Source organism: Dendropsophus ebraccatus, chromosome 2 (assembly GCF_027789765.1).
Source record: "Dendropsophus ebraccatus isolate aDenEbr1 chromosome 2, aDenEbr1.pat, whole genome shotgun sequence".
In the NCBI taxonomy this organism is placed as follows: Eukaryota; Metazoa; Chordata; class Amphibia; order Anura; family Hylidae; genus Dendropsophus; species Dendropsophus ebraccatus.
This window is the reverse complement of record NC_091455.1, coordinates 93,197,777-93,221,048: the sequence shown is the minus strand read 5'-3', so window position 1 is coordinate 93,221,048 and position 23,272 is coordinate 93,197,777. Positions and strand designations below refer to the sequence as shown.

At 43.5% G+C, this 23,272-nt stretch overlaps 1 protein-coding gene and 1 long non-coding RNA gene across 2 annotated transcripts in view; one reads left to right on the top strand and one right to left on the bottom strand.

The window, feature by feature from the left end:
• Window positions 1–4,669: 4,669 nt before the first annotated feature.
• On the bottom strand, window positions 4,670–16,668 carry LOC138784565 (regulator of G-protein signaling 9-binding protein B-like). The gene is made up of 3 exons (XM_069960168.1): window positions 16,516–16,668; window positions 12,680–12,989; window positions 4,670–5,239 (listed from the first exon to the last, which is right to left on the bottom strand). The coding sequence occupies exons 1-3, from the start codon at window positions 16,609–16,611 to the stop codon at window positions 4,890–4,892; spliced, it is 756 nt and encodes a 251-aa protein (XP_069816269.1). The 5' UTR covers window positions 16,612–16,668; the 3' UTR covers window positions 4,670–4,889.
• Window positions 16,669–16,772: 104 nt separating this feature from the next.
• Window positions 16,773–23,272, top strand: part of LOC138784564 (uncharacterized) — a 40,811-nt gene continuing 34,311 nt past the window's right edge. The window contains exon 1 of the long non-coding RNA XR_011361878.1: window positions 16,773–16,948. This is a non-coding gene — a long non-coding RNA (uncharacterized lncRNA). The remainder of the gene's footprint in view (window positions 16,949–23,272) is intronic.

Below are 23,272 nucleotides of genomic sequence, written 5' to 3'. Positions count from 1 at the left end.
ATCAGGTACAAAGTAGAGGGCCAAAACAGTCACCAGAATGGAGGTAATACGTCAGCAGTTTCGAAGTTAAAGGGGTACTCCAGCGGGAGGGAACACTTTTGTGCTGGGACCGGGAAGGAGGTGGCCGAGGGAAAAGATGTCCACTCACCTCCCTGGTTCCAGTGGCAGGTCCCACATCGCTGCGCTCCGGTGCCCGATTCCCGGCCACTTCCGGGTGTCTGACGTGGGCCCGAGACGTGATCTGAGCGGCGGGATCTGAGCGGACTTAAAACGGATCCCGCCTCCTTCACTGAGTGGCTGAGCGGACCTGAGACGTCATGTCTCGGGCCCGCTTCAGACACCCGGAAGCGGCCGGGAACTGGGCACCGGAGCGCCGCAATGCGGGACCCGCCACTGGAACTGGGGAGGTGACTGGACGCCTTTTCCCTTGGCCACCTCCTCGGTCCCAGCACATAAGTGCCCCCCCCCCCGCTGGAGTACCGCTTTAAATTACAGCTGAATCCCAGTAATGCTGACACTGGCACGGTCGCTTTGTACTTGTTGAAATCTTTTTTTTTTTACCTTACACATATCTGTCTATTGGTTAAGATAACTGGAAAGAAGATGGCATTGATTCATGTGTAAATTGCACATCTGATGCAGTAGTCAATGTTACATAGTACAATCTAAGATATGGGGGAGCTCACCAAAAATACAGGAAAAACAAGGGGTGCAGCTAAGTGTCCAAAGAAACAACCTTATAAAAATAAGCAAGAGAAAAGCTGGACACTATAGTAAAGCGCACACCACTATATCCAAACCAAATGCAAAGTTTATTGGGACAAACAAAAAACACACCACAACAAACAGCGATAAAATCAATTAAAAAACCACATAGGTATGTAGACGACACGCGTTGGGTCTGCACCAGGGCATCTGCTCCCATGTAACCTAATTGATATTGCAAATATGGTCTGGCTCTTTTTGCTATGTTAGAGGTTTACACTGGTGTTTACAATGATTGAATGATTTGTTTGCACTGTAGCACTTTTGACTTTTCACATTGTTTACTATTCATTATAGATCTTCTTTGTATTTTTGCCAGCCATTTTATCTTATGCACTTTATAGCTTATATTTGATCAAAGTAGGAGAGTACATTGTCCTCCTGCTTAGTTTTCTACATACCTATGTGGTTTTTTAATTGATTTTATCGCTGTTTGTTGTGGTGTGTTTTTTGTTTGTCCCAATAAACTTTGCATTTGGTTTGGATATAGTGGTGTGCGCTTTACTATAGTGTCCAGCTTTTCTCTTGCTTATTTTTTATAATGTTACATAGTACAGCTAAAAAAAAAAACAGAAAGGGTTTGCATGGTTACCCATCTTAGGAAAGGTAAAATAAAGGGGATCTGACCCCTAATATCTAACATCTCTTATTACATGGAGAGATGTGCGGCCGAAGGTGAATTATTGTTTGACCGGTTTAGGGCCCTATTACACCAGGCGATTATATGCCCAATCAGGCTGATTCGGGTAGATATTGCTCTGTGTAATGAAGACAATGATCAGCAGAGGACCCGATCATTGGTTGACTGTTGTCTTTCAGCAGTTTTAAAAATAACAGGCAACCAACTATGCATGGCTCCGTTTATTAGGAGATGCGTGGTCGGCGACAGATAAAAGGGCAGAGAAAAATAATAAAGCTATACTTTAACTCTCCATGCTTCCAGGTGTTCTTCTGGTTTCTCCCAGCTTACCGCAGTCACTGCTGAAGCTTCTGAAGTCATCACTGCAGTAATAGATCACTCAGCCAATCACTGGCTGTGGCTCTGTACCGCATCGGCCAGTGATTGGCTGAGAGGATTGTCACCTCATAGACATCTCAGAAGTGCCAGAGGCGGCTGCGAGGAATGCAAGGAGAAACTAGAAGGCCATAAGGTAGCTTGGAGAGGTAAAGTATAGCTTTATTATTTTCTATATACTGTATGCAGCAAGGGCTGCACAGCCTCGCTAACGAACATCTAATGATGTTAGTGAAGCACTTGCTGTGCGTCAGTGCGGTCATTTAATAGGCTTTGTAAGCAATCACTGATCTAGCAGATCGGAGCTTTCTTACATAGAATATCGGGCAGTATAATACAGCCCTTAAAGGGGTTGTCCAGCAAAAATCTTTTTCTTTCAAATCAACTGGTATCAAAAAGTTATATAGATTTGTAATTTACTTCTATTAAAAAAAATCTCAAGTCTTCTGCTTGGAATTCAGCGTCAGTTGATTTCAGGCAGAAATATTTCCTTGCGTAATCCGCTCCTTTTGCTCTGTGTGAACGTAGCCTTAATCTGTGTTTTGGTTCTGCTGTGACTGCCAGGTCTTCCTGCCAGTGGATCTGTTTTGTTCTCAGGTGTCTGTGCTTGGAGATCAGGGGGATGGTCCAATGATGTTCTGGATCAGAACCCTGGCCTCCTATATAACTTCCTCAGTCTGGGATATCATTGCTGGTTATTGACTTAGTCTCTGCCTGCTTGTATCTTCTGTGTATTTGCTATTCCTGATCTTTGCCTTATTCCTTGACTTCCCTTGCTTGCCGCCTGCCCTTTGACTATGTTTATTGGATTGTGATTTTGTACTTTTGCTGCCTGATTGTTGTGACCCGGACTGTTGACTATTCTTCATTGTGTTTGTCTGTCTGTCTGTTTGTCTTGTCTTTGTGTCTCACCTAGCCAGTGCAGGGACCGCCGCCAAGTTGCTCGCCGCCATCTTAGGGCGGATTGTGGCAAGTAGGTAGAGGACAGTGGGCGGGGCTGAGCTTAGGGCTCACTGTCTTGTCTTGTCCTGCTGTCCGGTTCCTAACACATGTCTTTTCTTTCTGTGGAATACGCAATTCGCCTGCCCATAGAATTGAGTGAATAGGATGGGTGGAGATGCACGCCGCTGCGAGTGGGTACGGGCAACAGAATCCGCCGGAATTTATCCGAGCAGATTCCGTAGTCTGAACCCAGCCTTACATGGTAAAAAATCTGCCTGATTTGGCAGATATTCTCTCTGTGTAATAGAGCCTTACCTACCCTTTATCAATGAAATTCCTATTACATTGGTGGTGATCCTCTTCATTTTCCTTACCCCCATAGCAGGTGCCTATGTGTACATTAAATATTACAGACAACACAGCACGACCTGTACAGAACAAGTGAGTATTTTATTACTTCACATGCATAGTTGTTGTTTTTTCATCGTAGTATGTAAAATTTTTATATGATAAATATCTAGACTACATTTTTAAAACAATAATGTAAATGTATTACCTTGTACACCTGCTCCCAATAAAAACAAAGCCCTGCTGCCTCAGTTGGCCTCATAATCACATCCATGGCTTTAGTTCTTAAAAAGCCTGGTATTATAGTAATCTGATTTGCTGGCTGTATTTCAGATTCTTTGTACAGCCTTATATATGGTTAATAACCCGGGTGGTGGTTTTGATCTTGCAATGCTTAAATGTCATTTAAAAGACAAGTGGGTGATTTGAGCAGATCACAGTTTTATCTTCTTGCAGTTTAAGGCTGGGTTCACACACAGTATATTTCAGGCTGTATATTTGAGGCTGTATAGCAACCAAAACCAGGAGTGGATTGAAAACACAGAAAGGCTCTTTTCACACAATGTTGTAATCAAGTGGATGGCCGCCATTTAATGGCAAATATTTTCTGTTATCTTAATACAATGGCTTCTGTATTGAAATAATGGCCGTTATTTACCGTTATATGACGGCCATCCACTCAATTTCACCATTGTGTGGACAGAGCCTTTCTGTGTTTTCAATCCACTCCTGGTTTTGGTTGCTATGAGGACCTGACATGAGGACCAAATACAGCCTGAAATATACTGTGTGTGAACCCAGCCTTAATCTGATGTGCAGATTAAAACTGGGAATTGCTTCTGAGTTTTCCAAACTTTTTATGAACTATAAAGCTTCAATTTAAAAATATATTTTTATTTAAAGTGTCACTGTTAAAATTTTTAAAATTGAAACCAACAGTAGATGTGATATAAAGAGAGTTTGCAATTTACATTCATTATTTATTTTGTAGTTATCATGGAAAACACGGCACTTCCTGTTTTCTGACTCCTCCTTTCTCAGAGTCAGAAAACAGGAAGTCCAGCGTTTCCCAGATCATCTGAGCACTCACAGAGAGAAGGTAGTCATGTGATTGATTGACACATTGAGCTCTGACTCTCTGTACTGGCCAGAATTCCTGTGTTTAATCTGTTTTTTTTTTTTTCTTCAAAATCTGCCTTCAGGAGACTGGACCTGGATTTCTGGTAAGTTAAGCTTTGTTTTACAGCATGATAGCAACAAAAAATATAATGAATGTATATTGCAAACTTGCTTTATTTCATATCTACTGTTGATTTAGATTTTGAAAGTTATAATGACAGTGACACTTTAAGAAATATGAGTAGCACCCATGAGTTATAAAGGGAATGTACCATCAGGCCCAGGTTGAAGCACTGGAGGCGAGCTGACCCACCCCCAGTGGGAGGAAACCCTAGCCCCTCTATGACACTGTTCCATTAGAATCAATAGAGCTGTATTATAGAGGGGCGGGGGTTTCCTCCCACTGGGGGTGGGTCAGCCCGCCTCCAGTGCTTCAACCCAGGCCTGATGGTACATTCCCTATAAGAGAGGCAAGGACAATATCGTAAGATAACATTTTACACAAAGATGCAACTGAAATGAAATCCATTTCACTTATTTATTAATCCAAACTCCTAACAGAATTGCAGAAATTCTACTTCGTATCCAAATTAAAAAGTGACTTCAACAAATACAAATGCAATAAAATTCATTTAATTAATGACTTGTAATATTTGCTCAACAGTGCTAGCCAGTAATGTAGTAATGTATTATACCACATTTAGAGTACAGAGGAAAGGGTAACTGCTATAAGAGCCACACCACACAGTATCAATGACACAATAAATTGTCCTCCATTACAGCACTGGCGCCTGTCTCCTCCTTCCTCCACAGACAGCAGTGCTGTTGAGGAGACATCGGTGCTGTCAAGCTCATCATTCATGTTTGCTGTGGCTTCCACAGTCCACCTTAACACATTAACCTTCAGCTCCATGTCAGTGATCATTTGGTCCACCTTCAGAATTTCATTTTCTAGTTCGCTGTGCTCCAATTTTTCTTTATTAGTTGGTGAATCACTGTAGTTGATGTTCTGGACACTCAGTGCCCTGGAGGCAATAGCTGAAGTGCTGCCTAGAACATAAAAGGTACTTTAGAAGTCCTAGTGCATATATTTAGAGCTATGTTATACATTGTACATTAAAGAGGAACAGACAGAATGCTTACAGGGCAATAACCACTCTTTTGGTAATAAAATGTTGGGGAAAAAAAGAAAAACAGCCTTTGGAAAATAGGTCATACAAACAATTGAAAACCCTAAATCAAACCCTTGCAATATTTAAAGCATGTCTGTTTTCCTTAGACACTGCTATATTAATACTTAAAGAGGAGCATTGGATACATGCAAGGGATTTCTAAGGGTCCATTTGCACAAAGATTATATGACAGATTATCTGATTATGAGATTATAAGATTTGAAGCCAAAGCAACAAACAGACTATAAACAGAGATCAGGTCATAAAGGAAAGCCTGAGATTTCACCTCTTTTCAAACCCATTCCTGGCTTTGGCTTCAAATCTTTGGCAAATCTTTCTGTGTAATTGGGCCCTTCTCCTATGGCTCAATAAAACTAATATACATCTATTATTATGCACATTAAGATTTTCTTTAATAAATAATTACTAGAAAATCTAACCTTTAAAGGGAACCAATCATGCAAAAACAAAATCACTGTTACAGCTATAAATATGCACCTACATGCCCCCTTTTTTCTGAGCATGAAAGTAAATGCTATTAGTGTTACTTATATGCCCTGAAAAAGTACTTTTTTAAAAAACTTATTCATCTAGTTATGATGTTGACACGAAAACTTGCCAGCAATCTCGCCGCCCTGGGAGCGTTGGCGCTCAGGAAGGTCCCTCTGTGACTCTTTAAAACTGCTTTGAAACTGTGATGCTTTCAGGAAGGCGTGATTACCGGCAGGATTTCCCACCAGCCGTGACTAATTAGTAGCTCTAGACCACCCACATGCCTAGAGAAATACGTTTAGAAAATTACTTTTTGGGGACATAAGTAATGCTTATAGTATTTACTTATATGCCCGGAAACAGTGCTGGGGGCAGAGGAAGCGTGCTACGCATGCGTGCGAAACAGCCGTAGCTTTGACTTGCCATCGTCCATACCCCACTTTTAATTGCATGGAATAAAGCAAGCATTTTTATATCAGCAAGATGGCGAGTGCTGCTTCTTGTCTATATGTGCATTCTTGATGAACTATATCTTATGAAGGTGTGCAACACCTCGGCTGAGAGTCAGCAGTGGAAACATTCCACAGGTGCCAGAGTAAATGCAGAAGTGAGAGTCCTGGTAGTGCTAAGACTATTCCATCTGTGTGTGCAATACACTCTTTGTTTTTTTGTCTGTACTTTAGCCACATGCAGTGTGAACAGAAGCATTGGAGATGTTTGCAAATTTCTGTTTTTTTTTCTCCCCCTATTGTATGTATGTGTGGGGGGAGTGAGGCTACCTCCTGTTGGCTTGGACTCTGCCCAGTTTGTAGGCTTAAAGGGGTTGTCCAGTGTGGAGGCACTTTTTTGGGGGGACCGGGGAGGAGGTGGCTGAAATAAAAGATGTTCACTCACCTCCCCCGGTTCCAGCGGCGGCTCACTCATCGCGGCGCTCCGGTCCCCGGTTCCCGGACGCTTCCGGGTGTCTGACGCCGCCCGAGAGGCTACGTCTCAGGGCCGCTCAGCCACTCGGTGAAGGAGGCGGGATCCGTGTGAAGTTCGCTCGGATCCCGCATCCTTCACTGAGTGGCTAAGTGGCCCTGAGACGTAGCGTCTCGGGCGGCGTCAGACACCCGGAAGCGGCCGCGGACTGGAGAGCCGCGATGAGTGAGCCGCCACTGGAACCGGGGGGGTGAGTGAACGTCTTTTATTTCAGCCACCTCCTCCCCAAAAAAGTGCCCCCACACTGGACAACCCCTTTAATGTTAGTCCAGGCAAAATAGTTTGCTTATTTTTTTTTTAAATATCTCTACAGCAAGTTTTTATTGCGTGTACACCAGGGGGAGTATGTATGGTAAGCCCCTGCACCTAAAGGTTGCTTTTGCACTTTTTGTTTTATTTATATATATATATATATATATATATATATATATATATATATATATATATATATGTCATCAGTCATAACTAGAGATGAGCCGAAAATTCGGTTTACGAACTTTGGGTCAAACTTTTTAAGATTCTCAAATTGAATTCTAACAAATTTCAATAAAACAGCCAAACTATAGTAGCTACAATACTGGGACTCTTACAGAATGACGAGATTGTTAACATGTTCTTGTAAAAGTGTCAAAATGATTTATTAGTGATCTGAGCGTTCACCTTACGTAATCATGGTCACACTCCACTTCTACTGTGTTCTAGAAAATGTTTTCCATTAGTAATGAAAACAAATTTTTAGAACACAGTAGGAATGGAGTTTGACCACTGATTATATAAGGCGCACATTCAATTCACTGATCCCAGTAAATTGGTATAACTCAGTAAGAGTTTACAGGAGTTTGCAGTGCCCAGTAAGTGAATAATATGGACTGTGTCTTCACTAGTCCCAGTGAATTCCTATTCTCTCCTATCCTCTCCTCCCTGTCCCCATATCACTCTGTTAGTCTCTCCCTGCTGTGCTGCGATTTTGCACTCTCCTCCACACACAGCCGACTGGCCACCTCTGTTGACGAACCGCCTTATATAGAGGGTGAGGTGCTGACCTCACAGAGGGGCCTGCAGCTGATTTGACGGGCGCTAGGGATTATGGTTAATTATTTTCTCCTGTCCAGTGTTGCTCCAGACAGCTAACATGTGCGGCCGCCATTTCGTTTCTTTGAGAATTTCATTAACGAATGGATGTGAATTTGCTTCGCAGAACAAAGCGAATTGACAGCGTGATTCACAGCTAATCTTGCTTCGTTCATCTCTAGCCATAACTTATAGTGTCTTCTCCCATTCAACCATGCAGTAAAACTTAACATTTTATCTTTATCCTGTATAAAGGCAATGATAAAAAATATTTATAGTTTTTTCATATTTTAGCATTTTTCCAGTATTTTTATGAATACATGGTACTTTTTGTATCAGATTCCAATGCTTTTTTTTTTTTTCGGGATGAACTGTAGTTTTTATTGGGGCTGTTCTGAAGTTTAATATCTTTTATTTTTGGGGGGGATGGGTGAGATGGAAAAAAAGCAATGCTGCAATTTTTTTTTCAGTGTTTATGTTGTAATGTGTACTATATTGCTTGGGTTTTTGGGCAATTTTTTTAATGCCTTTTCTATAATGCTTTGGTATCCTGAACATACCAAAGCATTATTATTGTGTCATACCGACAGACAGTGTTATACCGATAGATAATATACTGTAGACTGTGTCTCTACAGTGTACAGCCCAATACATGTTAAACTACATAGCCATGGCAGTCCCAGGAGAGACATGTTATAAGACTCCCTGCTGCCATGGCAACCATCGGTGCACTGTTATCTCTGCATGCAAATGGTGACAGAGGGCACTCACTCCCCTGTTTAGATCTATTAGATGTCACCTGGTCTATTTTGACCGCATAGCATGTAAGGAGTTAACTGCTGGGAATGGATTTGCCTCTGTTCCCAGCAGTAGCAGCAGACTCCTAGTTGTGTATTACAGAGAGCCTAATGCTCTAACTAGAACAGTGCAGACAGTGGGAGAAGGAGCCCCCTCCCTTTGTGCACAGCATGTAAAATGCGGGGAACAGACTCACCTTGCAGAATTGCTCTTTTTCTATCCATCCCTTGCATCAAAAAATAAAAGATGTTTTACAAACTTCAGAATAGCCCCAATTAAAAAGAAAAACTACAGCTCATTCCCAGCAGTTGCAGCAGTGTCCTGGCTTTGTGTTCTGTTGCTTGATCCCGGTGGGTGCAGTGACTAATTCCCAGCTCTTTAGATTTAGCAGTTGGTAGACCCATCCGAATCTAGTGGTTAGAGGAGGCCCCATTTGTCACCCTATATGTGTCCCTGTGATGCAAGCAGAGGGGCCATTGGGTTGCCCAGGTTTGTTGTATAGCATATTGTAATAGGCTGTCTGTCAGTAAAAAGAACAGGCCAAATACACTGCAATTCAAATGCAACTCCTTCTAAAGTCTTTAATTATTAAAATCTTAGGTTGACAGAACTATGTGAAGACAAGTTTTATTGGCAACCTATATTGTACCTTATAAATTATATATGGCCTTAACTATGCTCCATAACTGTCACATTTTTTGGTCCCAGCTGTGTTCCCATTGTGGCAGCATCTGATGACATCCCACTTCCCCGATACCCCAGTCACAGTGGGAGTTGTAGGGAAGCAAGATGGATATGTATGGGCTCTTCGGTGGTTTTAATGCAAGAAGAGGCAGTAAGGGAAATTTTTATGTTTTGGCTGGAAACTTTTTTTTTTTTTTTTTAAAGAAGCCCCCTGAGCAACGAGCTGATCTCCATATGTCCGGCCACGCTAACCCCCCTGTAATTAGCAGTTGCCATGTTTGGTCATACATTATATTCCAGCCATTCCAATAAATATCTATTAATATTTAAAGGGGTTGGACACTTTTCATTTTTATTTGTTCTGTATACAAATGCAGTATTGGTGCTATGTCCCTTACTGATTTACAGAGGCCTCTCTTAGAAATGCTGTGTTATGCAGCTCCACAATCTGTCCTTGTGTGTGGCAGAACAGATCTTCTGTTAAAGGAGAAGTCCAGCGAAAATATTTATTAAACTATTTTATTACCTCCCAAAAGTTATACAAATCACCAATATACACGTATTACGGGAAATGCTTTTAAAGTGCTTTTTTCCCTGCACTTACTACTGCATCAAGGCTTCACTTCCTGGATAAAATGGTGATGTCACGACCCGACCCGACTCCCAGAGCTGTGCGGGCTGTGGCTGCTTGAGAGGATGATGGCAGGGGGATACTGGGGGACACAGGGCACTGGAGGGACACTGTGCATCCCTCTGCCATCATCCCCGCACAGCTCTGGGAGTCGGGTCGTGACATCACCATTTTATGCAGGAAGTGAAGCATTGATGCAGTAGTAAGTGCAGGGAAAAAGCACTTTATAAGCATTTTCCGTAATAAGTGTATATTGGTGATTTGTATAACTTTTGGAGGGCAATACAATACTTTAAAAAAAGATTTTGCTGGACTTCTCCCTTAAAGTGGTTATCCAGCGCTACTAAAACATAGCCACTTTCTTTTAGAGACAGCCCCACTCTTGTCTCCAGTTTGGGCAGGGTTTTGCTGCTCAGTTCCATTGAAGTGAATAGAGCTTAATTGCAAATTGCACCTGAACTGGAGACGAGTCGTGTTGTCTCTAGAAGAAAGTGGCAATGTTTTTGTAGCACTGGATAACCCCTTTAATAAGATTGGGTCCTGGGGGGCTTACGTCATATACATGGCACTTTGCACTATTCATAGTAGTACACTGCACCTGGGGAGCAAGCATCGGTGCAGTGGAGGAGGCACAGTGAAGTAGTTTAGTCTGATGCCCCTCTATAGGGTTTCCGTCTTATCGATGGGAGCCCTGTTCCACTGCACCCAAGGACAGGAAAGAGGGCAGAACTGCATAATGTAGTGTTTTTTTTAGCAAAAGGGAGATCACAATATCATTACGGAATATATCACCTACACTGCGTTTGTTTGTTCTTAATGATGTTAGCGTCTAATAGGTACTGCATGTATCAATATGTTAGAGCTGAACTTTGTGCCAGGCTCCTTTTCACCATGGATGCCAAAACAATGACTTAGGGCCGTATTACATGGCCCGACCTCCAGAAGGAAGCGAACGCCCGCCTGTGAGCTTAGTGCTCGCTTCATCATCGTTCCCTGCTCACTGTCTGTGCAATTACACGCACAGACATTGAGCAGTGAGAAGAGAGAGTGTGTGTGTGTGTGTGTGTGGGGGGGCAGCTGTGAGAGGAGCAGCTAAGGGTTTCCCATAGAAGAGAGCAGCCGATGCCACTCCTATTACACGAGGTGATGTGCAGCAACCAATCACTATTGTCATCGTGTATTTAGGACATGCTGAATGACAACGATCAGCCGACATTGTTCATGTTGGGTAAACGTTGGCTTTCAACATGAGCTATTACATGAAGCAGTTATCGGCTGGAGCGGCCAATAGTCGACCAATCGACTATTCTACGTTCATTGTTATTAAGGTTATGTGACTGACTGATCATTACTGCAAACTGGACATTTCTCTTGACTTCTGAACCCAGCGTTTCTAGCGGCGGATGGGCCAGGCGACCGCACGGGGCCCTGACAGCTAGAGGGCGCTGGTGGCACCCTCCGGACCTCACTCAGCGCCATGCGCGCCGCCCGCATGCCCGCCCCATCATCTGCCCCTGCGCTCAGCCCATCACCTGCCCAGATGACCGCCCGCAGTTCCCCTCCGGACCGCCCTCAGCCACCAGGCCGCAGCCCCCATCTTCTCCCTCCAGCACTGACATGACGTCATTGCGTCTGCTGGAGAATCCGTCCTGTTCCTCGCAGGCTGGAAGAGAAGATGAGAAGAGAAAAGGACCCCGCCGTATGCCAGGATAAGGTGAGTATACACTGGGGGGATTATGACTATAAGGGGGAGCACTGGGGGGATTAATACTATAAGGGGGAGCACTGGGGGATTATTACTATAAGGAGGAGCACTGGGGGATTATTACTATAAGGGGGAGCACTGGGGGGATTAGTGCTATAAGGGGGAGCAATGGGGGGATTATTACTATAAGGGGGGCACTTATTACTATTTGGGTACTGCACAGTGAGAATTATTACTATATATGGCAAAGCAGGAGGCATTATTACTACATGGGGCAAAGCAGGGGGTATTATTACTATATGGGGGTAGAGCAGGGGATTGTACATACAGGGGGCAAGCCACATACCTACTGACTGTACTGCACATGACACAAAGAAGTGGAAGTTGTAAAAGTGCGAAGCCTGAGATGATTGTGTGGCAGGTTCAGAAGAGATAAATTGTTGCTGCAAGAAATCATCATGGTGGCCTGGGTCAGAAGGGGAGGAAAAGTGACGCTTCAGATCAAAGAAGACGTCACCTGTGAGACTCTTTTTTTTTTGCCACAAGTTAAAAAAAAAGTTTGAATAACACGGCTCTATGCCATAATACACTCCATAGTAACACCCCCCTCCCCACTTGACATCATTTGAGAGGGGGGGGGGCAATTTTAGCAAGATTTGCCCTGTAGTCAAAATTACCTAGAAACAGCCCTGTCTGAACCATTGCTGGAAACACAGAATTACATTTATGATTGCCTTCCTTCCCCTAATATATTAGAAATGCTTGAGTCTCATACGGCAGCAAACTGATAATATCCTTTTCTTTCCATTTCTGTGCATAAGGGATTAGGTCTGTAGAAGAAGTGATTAGACTTCTAATCCTAAACACAGTAAAGAACATTATATTTTTTTAGCCCTCTATGACTCCTGGTAATTCTGTTATTTAGCTTATGTATGACTCTTCAGTGTGCTGCCTACCTGTAACACCAGTTTGTATTGCCGGTTGATGGGTTGCAGAGAGTGGAACAGCCAGGCCCAAGTCAAACACTTTGCACATGTCATTGTGTAGAAGCTCCAAGCAACTGGCAAAATGTACCCATAGTCGCTCCAACACCCGTCGGTCTTCCTTGCTTAGCTGCTTGTCCCGAAGAGCAGCAGTTAGTACATTCCTGTTGCTTACTGCCAGCTCTTGTGCTCGTTCCCTTGTGCGTCTTAGTTCATCACGCAGGTGTTTGCTGTCTGACGAGCCACCAACAGTGATTGCCAAGTGTCTGTAGCAGGCCACCACCTACCCATTGATATATAAAAGGTAAAATAAACTAAAGCAAATATAGCTTCCATTTGCCACAGAGTTATTAGCTGGTAAGGTCAAACACAGTAGTTTAGTAGATGGAAGGGAGAACCTCATGACTATGTGATCAGTCTACAAATAGGATTTTTTTGTAGACACACAGGTTTTTTAACTAATATTTTAGCTGATACTAGGGAAAAATTTTGACCTGACTGCAGACAAAGCTGTATTGCTATGTACACACACAGGTTTAAAAAAAACAACATATTTTGAGGTTGAAAAATCGGTCAATTTTATAGGCAAAAAATGTCTTAAGCTTTTAGACTTTTCTTTGCCTTTAAATGTTTTTTTCAGCCCATTTTGAGGATTCCTTTTTTGAGGATTTTGCAGACTTGTTTTTAGCAGATGAGACATACGCCAAACATATGGACATATTTTGGCACATACAGTAAGTGGCCCATAATTACTGTAGTCCTTTGCACTTGAAGGGAATCTAATTGGGAAGCTGTAATTCGCGTTCCAAACTGCTGGCACTATTAGTTAGGGTCCATTTACACAGAAAGATTATCTGACAGATTATGTGCCAAAGATTTGAAGCCAAAGCCAGAAACATACTATAAACAGAGATCAGGTCATAAGGGAAAGCCTGAGATTTATCCTCTTTTCAAATCCATTCCGGGTTTTGGCTTCAAATCTTTGGCAGATAATCTTTCTGTGTAAACGGACCCTTAGGTGTTAGATCAGGGAGACACATGGCCCCTTTCATACTGTACATCTGTCTGTGATTCCTTTCATATATGGTAAGGAGAGTCGAAAAGGCTTTCCTGAGCTCTTGAAGTGCAGCAAGCTGTAACACCTACTTACCTCCCCCCCCCCCCCCATACATGATCCTGCTTGGGATTCAGCTTCCAGGTCTCAATCAATAGGGAGGGGAGAGAGAGGAGGCATCCCAGCTATTCAGGAGCTTGGAAAAGCCTATATGACTCCTTGTACTGAAGAATTGAAGCATTTCTCTACATCCTAGAAGCACAGCTGAATATTTGAAAGCTAACAAGTGTCTTCTTGACCTAACAGCTATTTAACATTGTCAGCAGTTTGGAACATGAGTTAGGCGGCATTCACACGTCTGCAATTTTGCGGACCTTACAGATAGGAAAGGCAAGTAATGGGCAGGTTCACCGCCCAGCATCATGTATCAATATCATAAGAGCAGTGGTAAAACTTTTTGAATCTCTGCAGCACTGTAGTCACAGAGCTGCGTGGCTCTATCATTACAGTGCCACAGCGATTCAAAGAGTTTCCCCGCTGCAGGCATGATATTGATACATGATGCTGAGCGGTGAACCAGTCCATTACTTGCCTTCCCTGTCCATAAGGTCCGGAAAATTGCGGACGTGTGAATTCAGCCTTAGGCCATGTTCACACACTGTCTGACATGTTCACCCGGCCGATACTGAAGTATCGGCAGGATGAACATCACTTCATTTAATTTGGAATGCAGGCGCATTCGGGTGTGCCCGCACTCCAATTTGCCATAGATCACAGTGTAAAGTACAGTCGGGAGCCGTACTTTACATTGTGAGCACAGCCTATTTTGTACGATCACTGTTCACCAAACTGCTGCCTTACAAAATAGACCTGTCAATTATTTTGTGTGGCCGCAGAGAACAACGGCTGTAGTGTATGCACTATGGCCATTGCTCCATACACTGCTATGTAATTAGGCAGTGCTTTTAAACAATGTGCGTTTATGCAACCAGCAACAAAGGCCACTGTTTAAAGGGGTACTCCAGCGGTGGGGGGGCACTTTTTCGCTGGGACCGGGGACGAGGTGGCTGAGGGAAAAGACGTCCACTCACCTCCCCAGTCCCAGCGGCGGGTCCCGCATCGCGGCGCTCCGGTGCCCGGTTCCCGGCTGCTTCCTAGTGTCTGACGCGGGCCCGAGACGTGACGTCTCAGGTCCGCTCAGCCAGTCAGTGAAGGAGGCGGGATCTGTTTCAAGTCCGCTCAGATCCCGCCCCCTTCACTGACTGGCTGAGACGTCACGTCTCGGGCCCGCGTCAGACACCAGGAAGTGGCCGGAAACCGGGCAATGGAGCGCCGTGATGCGGCACCCGCCGCTGGAACCGGGGAGGTGAGTGGATGTCTTTTCCCTTGGCCACCTCGTCCCCGTTCCCAGCGAAAAAGTGCCCCCCCCTCCTGCTGGAGTACCCCTTTAACAACAAAATACAGTGTGTGAACGAGGCCTAAGAGCTGACAGATTCTCTCAAATTTTACTGCCATAGCAATTTAAGAAAAAAAGTTAAAATAATGTTTTCCAACTGAAAAAAAGCACCTTTTGATATTTTTCAATATAAAATGACATTTTTGAGGCACAACTACTTTCTTGAAAAAAGAGCACCACCCCGTCCCCAGGTTGTGTGTGGTATTACAATTCAGCTCCATTCACTTCAATAAAACTAAGCTGCAAAACCACACCCAAGATGAGGACAGGAGAGGTGCTGTTTCTGGAAGAAAGTTCCATGCATAATACGAACAGGTTGGAGGAGCACAAGACCATGCACCTCCCTTGGCATCCTCAACAGGCGTATGCAGGCTCAGTGGAGGACTTATTACGGATGGAATTGCTGCTCAGCATACAGAAGAGAAAGGATGGGGCACAATGGGAGGAATTATGAGTATGTATAGTGAATACCTTCCCTAATACACTGTCAAATTATGCTATAAAGTGGTCAACCCCTTTAATCAGCTCTACTCTTTTTTTTTTTTTTTTACCTATTTAAATATAAAAGTGGAGGGGTGAGGATAAAAAGTACATTTTATTACTGTGTGACAGGAGATTGAGCCTGCAGTTTTTTTTTTTTACAGAAAAATGTGGCTCTAACCCCCATATAACTATCCCTTATAAGATTCACCATGTCTCCATAACTCCAGTTTCCTGCGAGACCCATTGTAATGTAAGTCAACACAGTGGGAAGCTTGTCTCATAGGGTATAGTTAGATGTGACAGAGAGCGGGTAGCACAGGCGCTGGGAAGTCTATTTCAGTGCCAAATTAAAAATAGATTAGAGAAATGATTTGTGCCCAGTCCTGCTCAATAGTGTTTTTTTCACAAAGTGACCCTCACCACTAGTGGTACACGTTAAACTTCAGAATTGTATAATCAAATATTACTGTCACTTTTTCTTCATGTATCTGAAAGAGAGAAGCTCTGCTTTCACCATCAGCTTCCCACAGTACACATAATCCTACTACATATCTATTCTTGTCCAGCTACGCTGCCTGGTCATCTGTCTCATCTCATTCAGTTGGCAGCACTTATCCTTGTACTGACATTGAGCACTTGTCAACCACACAACAGATACAGAATAACACAATGGCAAAGAGCAATTTAAGAGTTAATTTAGTGTAAACAGTTATAAATGAAATTACCAGAAGAATTATACCACGTGATCACACACAAAAACAGCCGCTTTAGCATTGTTTTAAACAGAATGCAGAAAGAACAGTAACAATGAAATACCTTGTTCAGTGCCTCCACTACAGCATTGCACTCATCCCTCACTCTCTGAAAGTTTGCCTGCCCTTCAACGGCCACCTTATTATTTTGCATAGGCATCGCTGCTTACTCCTCGAGACAAGTCGCTATTAAGTTTTGAAAGTTATCAAGCCGCTTGTTGTTTCTCCCTTGTTAAGATTGACATCTTCAGCCTTGAATTGCTGGTTGCTATGTTGCCATGTAGTCCCTCATTGAGTCATCAAATTTCCCTTTTTAGGATGAAATAGTGGAAGCAGCCTTCCTGAATTCAGTCAAGCAGAAGCATTAACAAGAAGAGTGCTGATAAGTAATCCAAGGGATTATGAAAGGAGGTCCCAACCCTTGGTGAAATGAAAAGGCCTTCATAATCTACTTATCCCTTACTCTTAGCTTTGGAGCCCAATTGTTCTCTATACAGGTCTGTTGTATGCTATTGTATAAGGTTATGCCTAGAGTTTTTATTTGTTATCATGTGTTCTAAAAGCACCAAAATGTGTAGATTATAATAGGCTGTGTACAGGGGTGTAACTAGGATTCATGGAGCCTCATAGCAAAAATACTCAGGGCCCCATGGATTCTGTGTGGGCCCCCCCATACTCACATGACCTGATGCAGGCCCTCTGCGTTACATTCTCCTGGATCTGTGGCGCATGAATGGCGTCACTGGAACGCAGGGGAGCGGGGAGAACAGAACGCAAAGGACTGCACTGGGTCATGTATGTGCATTTCTTGGGGGGGGGGGGGGGGGGGTTCTTTTGGCTAGAGGTGCAATGCTGCCTTCAGCCTTAGTAGGGCTTCCTACCATTGGGTGATGTTAGCCGTAGCTACAATGGAGGTATACCACGTTTTGCATAGCTGCTTGGACCCATGAAGCAGTTGCGTAGTCTGCCTCCATGATAGCTATGCCACTGGCTGTGTACAGTGGCGGATTAACTTTACCATAGGCCCTGGGCTGTTCACTAAGCCTTGCCCCCAAACCCACTGTAACAATGGCAGCACTAGCATGATGTTCATAGTACAGGATGGATAATGTCATGATGTCCTGTTTTGTGTAAAATTGCAGTAAAAAATAAAGCAGCAATTTTTTTTGCAAATCATGGCAGAACTGTAGCCAGGAGGCAATACTCTACTGAAAGTTAAAGTCTTTTTGGGTGGTCATGGGCCCCCCCAGGAGTACGGGGCCCCGGGATACTGCCCCAAGCTGACCAATTATAATCCACTAAAGGCTGTGTACTGTTTATACACCTTATACTTACTTTATCTATATTTGTAAGGTCTCATTCTCTAGAGCTTAGTAAAACCTCTGTACTAATGGGCACATGTATCTGAAGGGGAATGGGGTGGGTTATACTTAATATATTTGTAGCAGTGATTCTGTAGAGAGAGATATGGAACTACATTCGCTACTGGATTGAGCAAAGAATGCACATTTCCCCCCCCCCTTTAAACAACTTCTGAAATTGCTTTGTCAGAAACCAAAGTACTGGTAACTGTCCTGGGGTATTAGTGTGGCCCTAGGCTGTAAGCACCCCACCATCACTGGGAAACCTCAGCAGATTCTTGAGAGCAACTTTTTAAGCCCCTGCTTCATCAGTAGTTCTATATAAATCAACCTTACCTTGCTAAGTACATGGACACTTTAGCAGTGTTTGGGATTGCATATGGAATATGTATCTTACAAGAATTTACTAGAGATGAGCGAACCTGGAGCATGCTCGAGTCCATCCGAACCCGATCGTTCAGCATTTGATTAGCAGTGGCTGCTGAAGTTGGATAAAGCCCTAAGGCTATTTGGAAAATGTGGATATAGTCATTGGCTGTATCCATGTTTTCCAGACAACCATAGAGCTTTATCCAAGTTCAGCAGCCACCCCTAATCAAATGCTGAACGATCGGGTTCGGATGGACTCGAACCTGAACCCGATTCGCTCATCTCTAGAATTTACCTGTCTGTGCTCCTGATGCATCTGCTATCTTTCCCTCCATTTTCTCTCTATTTTATGCAGCAGTGCCAGAAATGCCATATTTGAAAGATATTACATAGCCCCTCCTCCAATAAAAGTTGAAGTTACCCTCTTTTACCATTTTACAAATAAAAATATGTAAAAAAAATGAAACAAACAACATATTGGTATCACAGCATGCAGAATTGTCCGTTCTATTATAATATAACAATAATGTCCCCACACAGCGTACAGGGTTCACAAAACAAGGAAAGCACCAGGATTGCTGTTAATTTTTTTTATTATATATCAGGAAATAAATAAGAAATCAAAAATTCCCATTTACACTAATATGGTACCAATAAAAACTATAGATCATTGCGCAAAAATCAGTCTCCAAACAGAAAAGCGTTATGGCGCTTAGAAGGCGAGGAGAAACAGTACTCTAGTGTGTCCTGCATATACATGCATCAATTACCTTTGGTCATGAAGGGGTTAAAAATAATTGTAAATAATATGAATATGAAGAATGAATATATGAACACTATGCAACAAGGATTCAATGGGTCATGCATCAATGCACAGGTCATATTTGGACATCAGCTTATGGGATCATAATGATCCCATAAGCTGATGTCCCTATGTCTGCCCCCTCTCCTCTGTCCCCTGTCGCTGTTACAATCTGGTGACAGCGGGATAGGGCAGAGCGCACGCCCTGCCTTCCTTCTCTCCCCCCCCCCCCCACTGCCCTCTGTAGCCAGGAAACTGGAAGACTGAGGCTTCAGGTTTCCATGGCTACCATCAGGGCTCTGCGATCACTTCCCAGAGCCCCGATGGACAGTGGACAGAGAATTCTCCCTCTGAGAGGGAGAATTCTCTGTCTGGAGCCCTATAGATGCTGCGGTTGGGCTGACCACAGAATCTATAGGGTTAACTCTCAGCGCGGGATAGCCGGGACCCGCCGCGGATGACATAGGCGCAGCTTCTGTACCTGTGTTATCCTCGATCGTAAATTAACATCACTGCAGCCTTGGGCATAGGCTGCAGCGACATTAATTTACTGTGCAGCAGCGGAAGGGGTTAAAAATGGCAAAAGGGGCATGATTTAAACTTTTAATAGGGAAGAGGTTTATTGTTCTTTTTAAAAACATTTTTTTTTATACTTTTTAAGACACCCTAGGGTAAGATGCAATCATTGCATTATTTTACATTTGGAAGCATTGATTTGCTGTTCCCAATGTTTGGACCACTTATCTAGTAAAGCTAAATAATTTTCCATACTACTGACTCCTCCAGGAATATCCACCCTATTGAACACTTTAGTGTCATTAGCAAACAGACAAATGTTGCCTACCAGATCTTTTGTGTTGCTTAAAACCATATTAACCCTTACCTGTACTAGCACATAACTACATCCTGGAAAAAGCTATGTAGCAAAATACCTTTTTCTGACCTCTCTACTCCCCTTTTTGTGGATGGGTATAACATTGGCTGTTCTCCAATCATTAGGACCATCTCCTGTTAGGAGGGATTGGTTATACAGATCAGTTGGGGCAACAATCACAGATCGAAGTTCTGTAGGGTGGACTTCTTTTAGACCTATCACCTTATTCAACTTTAAATGGACAAGTTCCTCTAAAACATTGGCCTAAGGAAACACTGGAGCTGCCCAACCATACTGTAATTCTGAAAGCTGCTTTCTGAGGATGTTGGCTCACAAAGTAAGTATGCTGGCTTTTATGTTTTAATGCATAGGGAAGCATATACTACAGTATTAGATTTGCCTGGAAAACCACTGTAACCTCTTATCAGTCTAAAGGTCACACAAGATCCACAGAGTATGATGTGACAAGTGTTTTGTGAAAATGCCTCTGGTCTTGCTCATATTTAGAATACTCTTAACTGTGCCGCACATTATTGCTGCCATTGTGCAGGCACTGTAGCTGCCTTATGCAATACTGCACAGCTAAGGCTTAACTTCTTTCATAAGGGTCCTTTTACACACACAGTTACCTGACAGACTTTTGAAGCCAAAGTCTATATATAGAGAGAGCAATCGTGTCATCCCATGCAGAGATTATGTTATCCAGTAGGTGGCAGTAAATGATGTATAGTTTACATAAAGAAATAGCAAAAAGCTGCACCATTTAAAGCATATTGAAACTTGATAGAAAAAAAATGCCTCATTTTGTGTCACCAGAAAGAATGTCATATTAGTATAATAAAATGTAAAGAGGGTCCCTTAGGTCCCCTGACATGTCTATTTTAATACTAGAAATAATTTGGGAGCATCCACCATGCATTTCCTTTCTTGCTCCTCTTGTAAATGTATGAATAAATTGAGAACTGGAAGCTCTTATTCATCTGGTCAGTGGGGTGTATTCCTACACAATTTGAAAGTGTTTGGTCAGTGCCAGCTAAGGAGATGGGAAGGCCCTGATTTTAATTTCCTAATAGAGGAGCAATGGATAGTTGTAATAAAAGATGCACCTGTATTGTCATTTCATGGGGAAGGTAGGTTGTTGTAAGTTTTAAGTCTCTATTGATGATGTGTATTTCCTGCCACTGTCTGATGATTTCTACAAACCAATCCCTGAGCTATCTACTTCAGGTTCTCTTGCCCTATCACAGAGGGTTTTCCTATGTCTATTGCCCAATCAGACCCCTCCACATTATCCTTATATATATAGTGGGGTGGCACTAATGGGTGCAGTTTAGTTGTTCCAGTGTATGAGAGAGTGTAAAGACACAGAACCTACTAAGAGTATTCCTCCACACCCTGGCCTACCGCCAGGATTCTTGTATGGGACTGCTACTTTATTTCTTCTAACTACAGAGATCCTAGCCATGACTGGTTAGAGCACCATGTGGAGGGATTGTGGTGAAGGATTTTGTCAGGGGTGTCAGTATTTGTTGAACTGCACAGTTTGTGAACCATTCAGATGCTGCTGTGCTGAAAGTGTATAGTGAGTTGAAAATTGGCACCTTAGTGCTCTATAGGTTCAATGTTGCGTATTCGCTAAGGTGCCATTGATGTGACAGGTGAACATTGGCTATAAAGGGTGGACCAACACCCTACAGCGAAGTGGCTCATCGCTGAAATAAGCCAGGGGGCTACTATACATGCGTCTGAAACAACAGTTCATGGATCTTACTGTGTATATACCTCCAAAGCAGATTTGGCCCAGAATATATAGGTTTAGTATTACCCCAGGAGAGGCCAGTGTACAGTGTAGGGTCTGTCCCTCTCTGAGGTTGCACTATTGAGGCCACATCCTCACTAGCACCCCCCCCCCCCGCGCCGTAACCTAATCATCCGCGCCCGCAACCCCCCCCCCCCCCCCAGGCGTTCTGGCCCTGCAGCCACTCACCTGTCCTGCAGCAGCCGTCCCGTCCCGCAGCCAACGCTCGCCGCTGTCTCGCTGGGCCTGCAGCCGCTTACCTGTCCTGCCGCAGTCGTCCCGCCGCCAACACTCACCGCTGTCCCCCTCTGCGCACCCGCGCCGTCAGTCAGCAGCTGTCATCGCCCTCCAGCGAGTCGTGAGTGCCCGGGGTCAGACCCTGGGCACTCACAAATCGATGGAGGGCGATGACAGCTGCTGACTGACGGCGTGGGACAGCGGTGAGCGTTGGTGGCGGGACGGGACGGCTGCGGCAGGACAGGTGAGCGGCTGCAGGGCAGCTGTCTGCCGCCCTCTGCAGGGGCGCAGAATCTGCCGCCTGAGGCGGAATACTCACTCCGCCTCATGGCAGAAGCGTCCCTGTGTGGAGGGATGGTACACTCTATTTGATGGTACACTCTATCAAATGATATGCTAAGAACCTCATTTTTTTATACAGCAGTTTTGCAATTCTGATTATCTATATTATGCATATATATCTGAGCACTTGCAGTATGCTGTTGCATTATTTTCTTTTTGTGTTTCAGCCATGGTAGCATGCACCTGCATAGGGACTGTTTTTCTAAGTCCCAGTAACATTTTAAAAGTTTTGTCTTGTTTTGCTGGGGTCTAAGAAGTAGTAGCGGGGAGAGGGGGCTTGTGGTCACGCGCCTCTCTCCCCTCTCTGTGTCTATGCGAGCAAGATGGTTCCATAGACTTATTTTTGTGCCATTAAGTTTAATAATAAATCAATAGCAAAAGAGAAGGAACTGCAGCACCCATCAGCGGGTAATAACAATGTTGATGCTTTATTTACACATGGAGCAGGTAAAGAGGTGAGCAATGGTGGTTTCATGTGATAGTGTTCATGCTTCTTCTTGCTTCTGGCTCTGTGCCAACCGTCTGCTTGAGCTTTTGACTGTGTCTAATAATAAATCTGTCATGACTGTATAACATAAATATTGTACTAGATTATCAAAACTTAAATGTTTAGATTTATTTAAAAAAGTTAAATTTTTCAACTTTTTTGCATTTTTTGCAAACTTGTTTGGTAAAGAGAGCATCTGCACACATGGTCATCTTTTGGTACATAGTATGATACTTCACACTGGTGCTGGATGTCATTGAGGGTAGCACTGCTCATTCATTTTTCTGATGCTGTGTCAGACAGTGTCTGTGTGTGTGTGTGTGTGTGGGGGGGGTAGTGATCTGCAGACAGGCAGTTTTGACGTATTGGGAAAGAACAGATTGATCACAGAATTGATAACAGGGATAACATGGAAGAAAACCGATTAGAACCCTCTGCTAATTCACTAGAAGCAGGTACAAAATTGTGGGCATATTACTACATGTATTCCTTCGTGTCACATCTGCATCACAGACTCTGTTCAGCAAGCACACTTTTTTTCAATTTAAAAT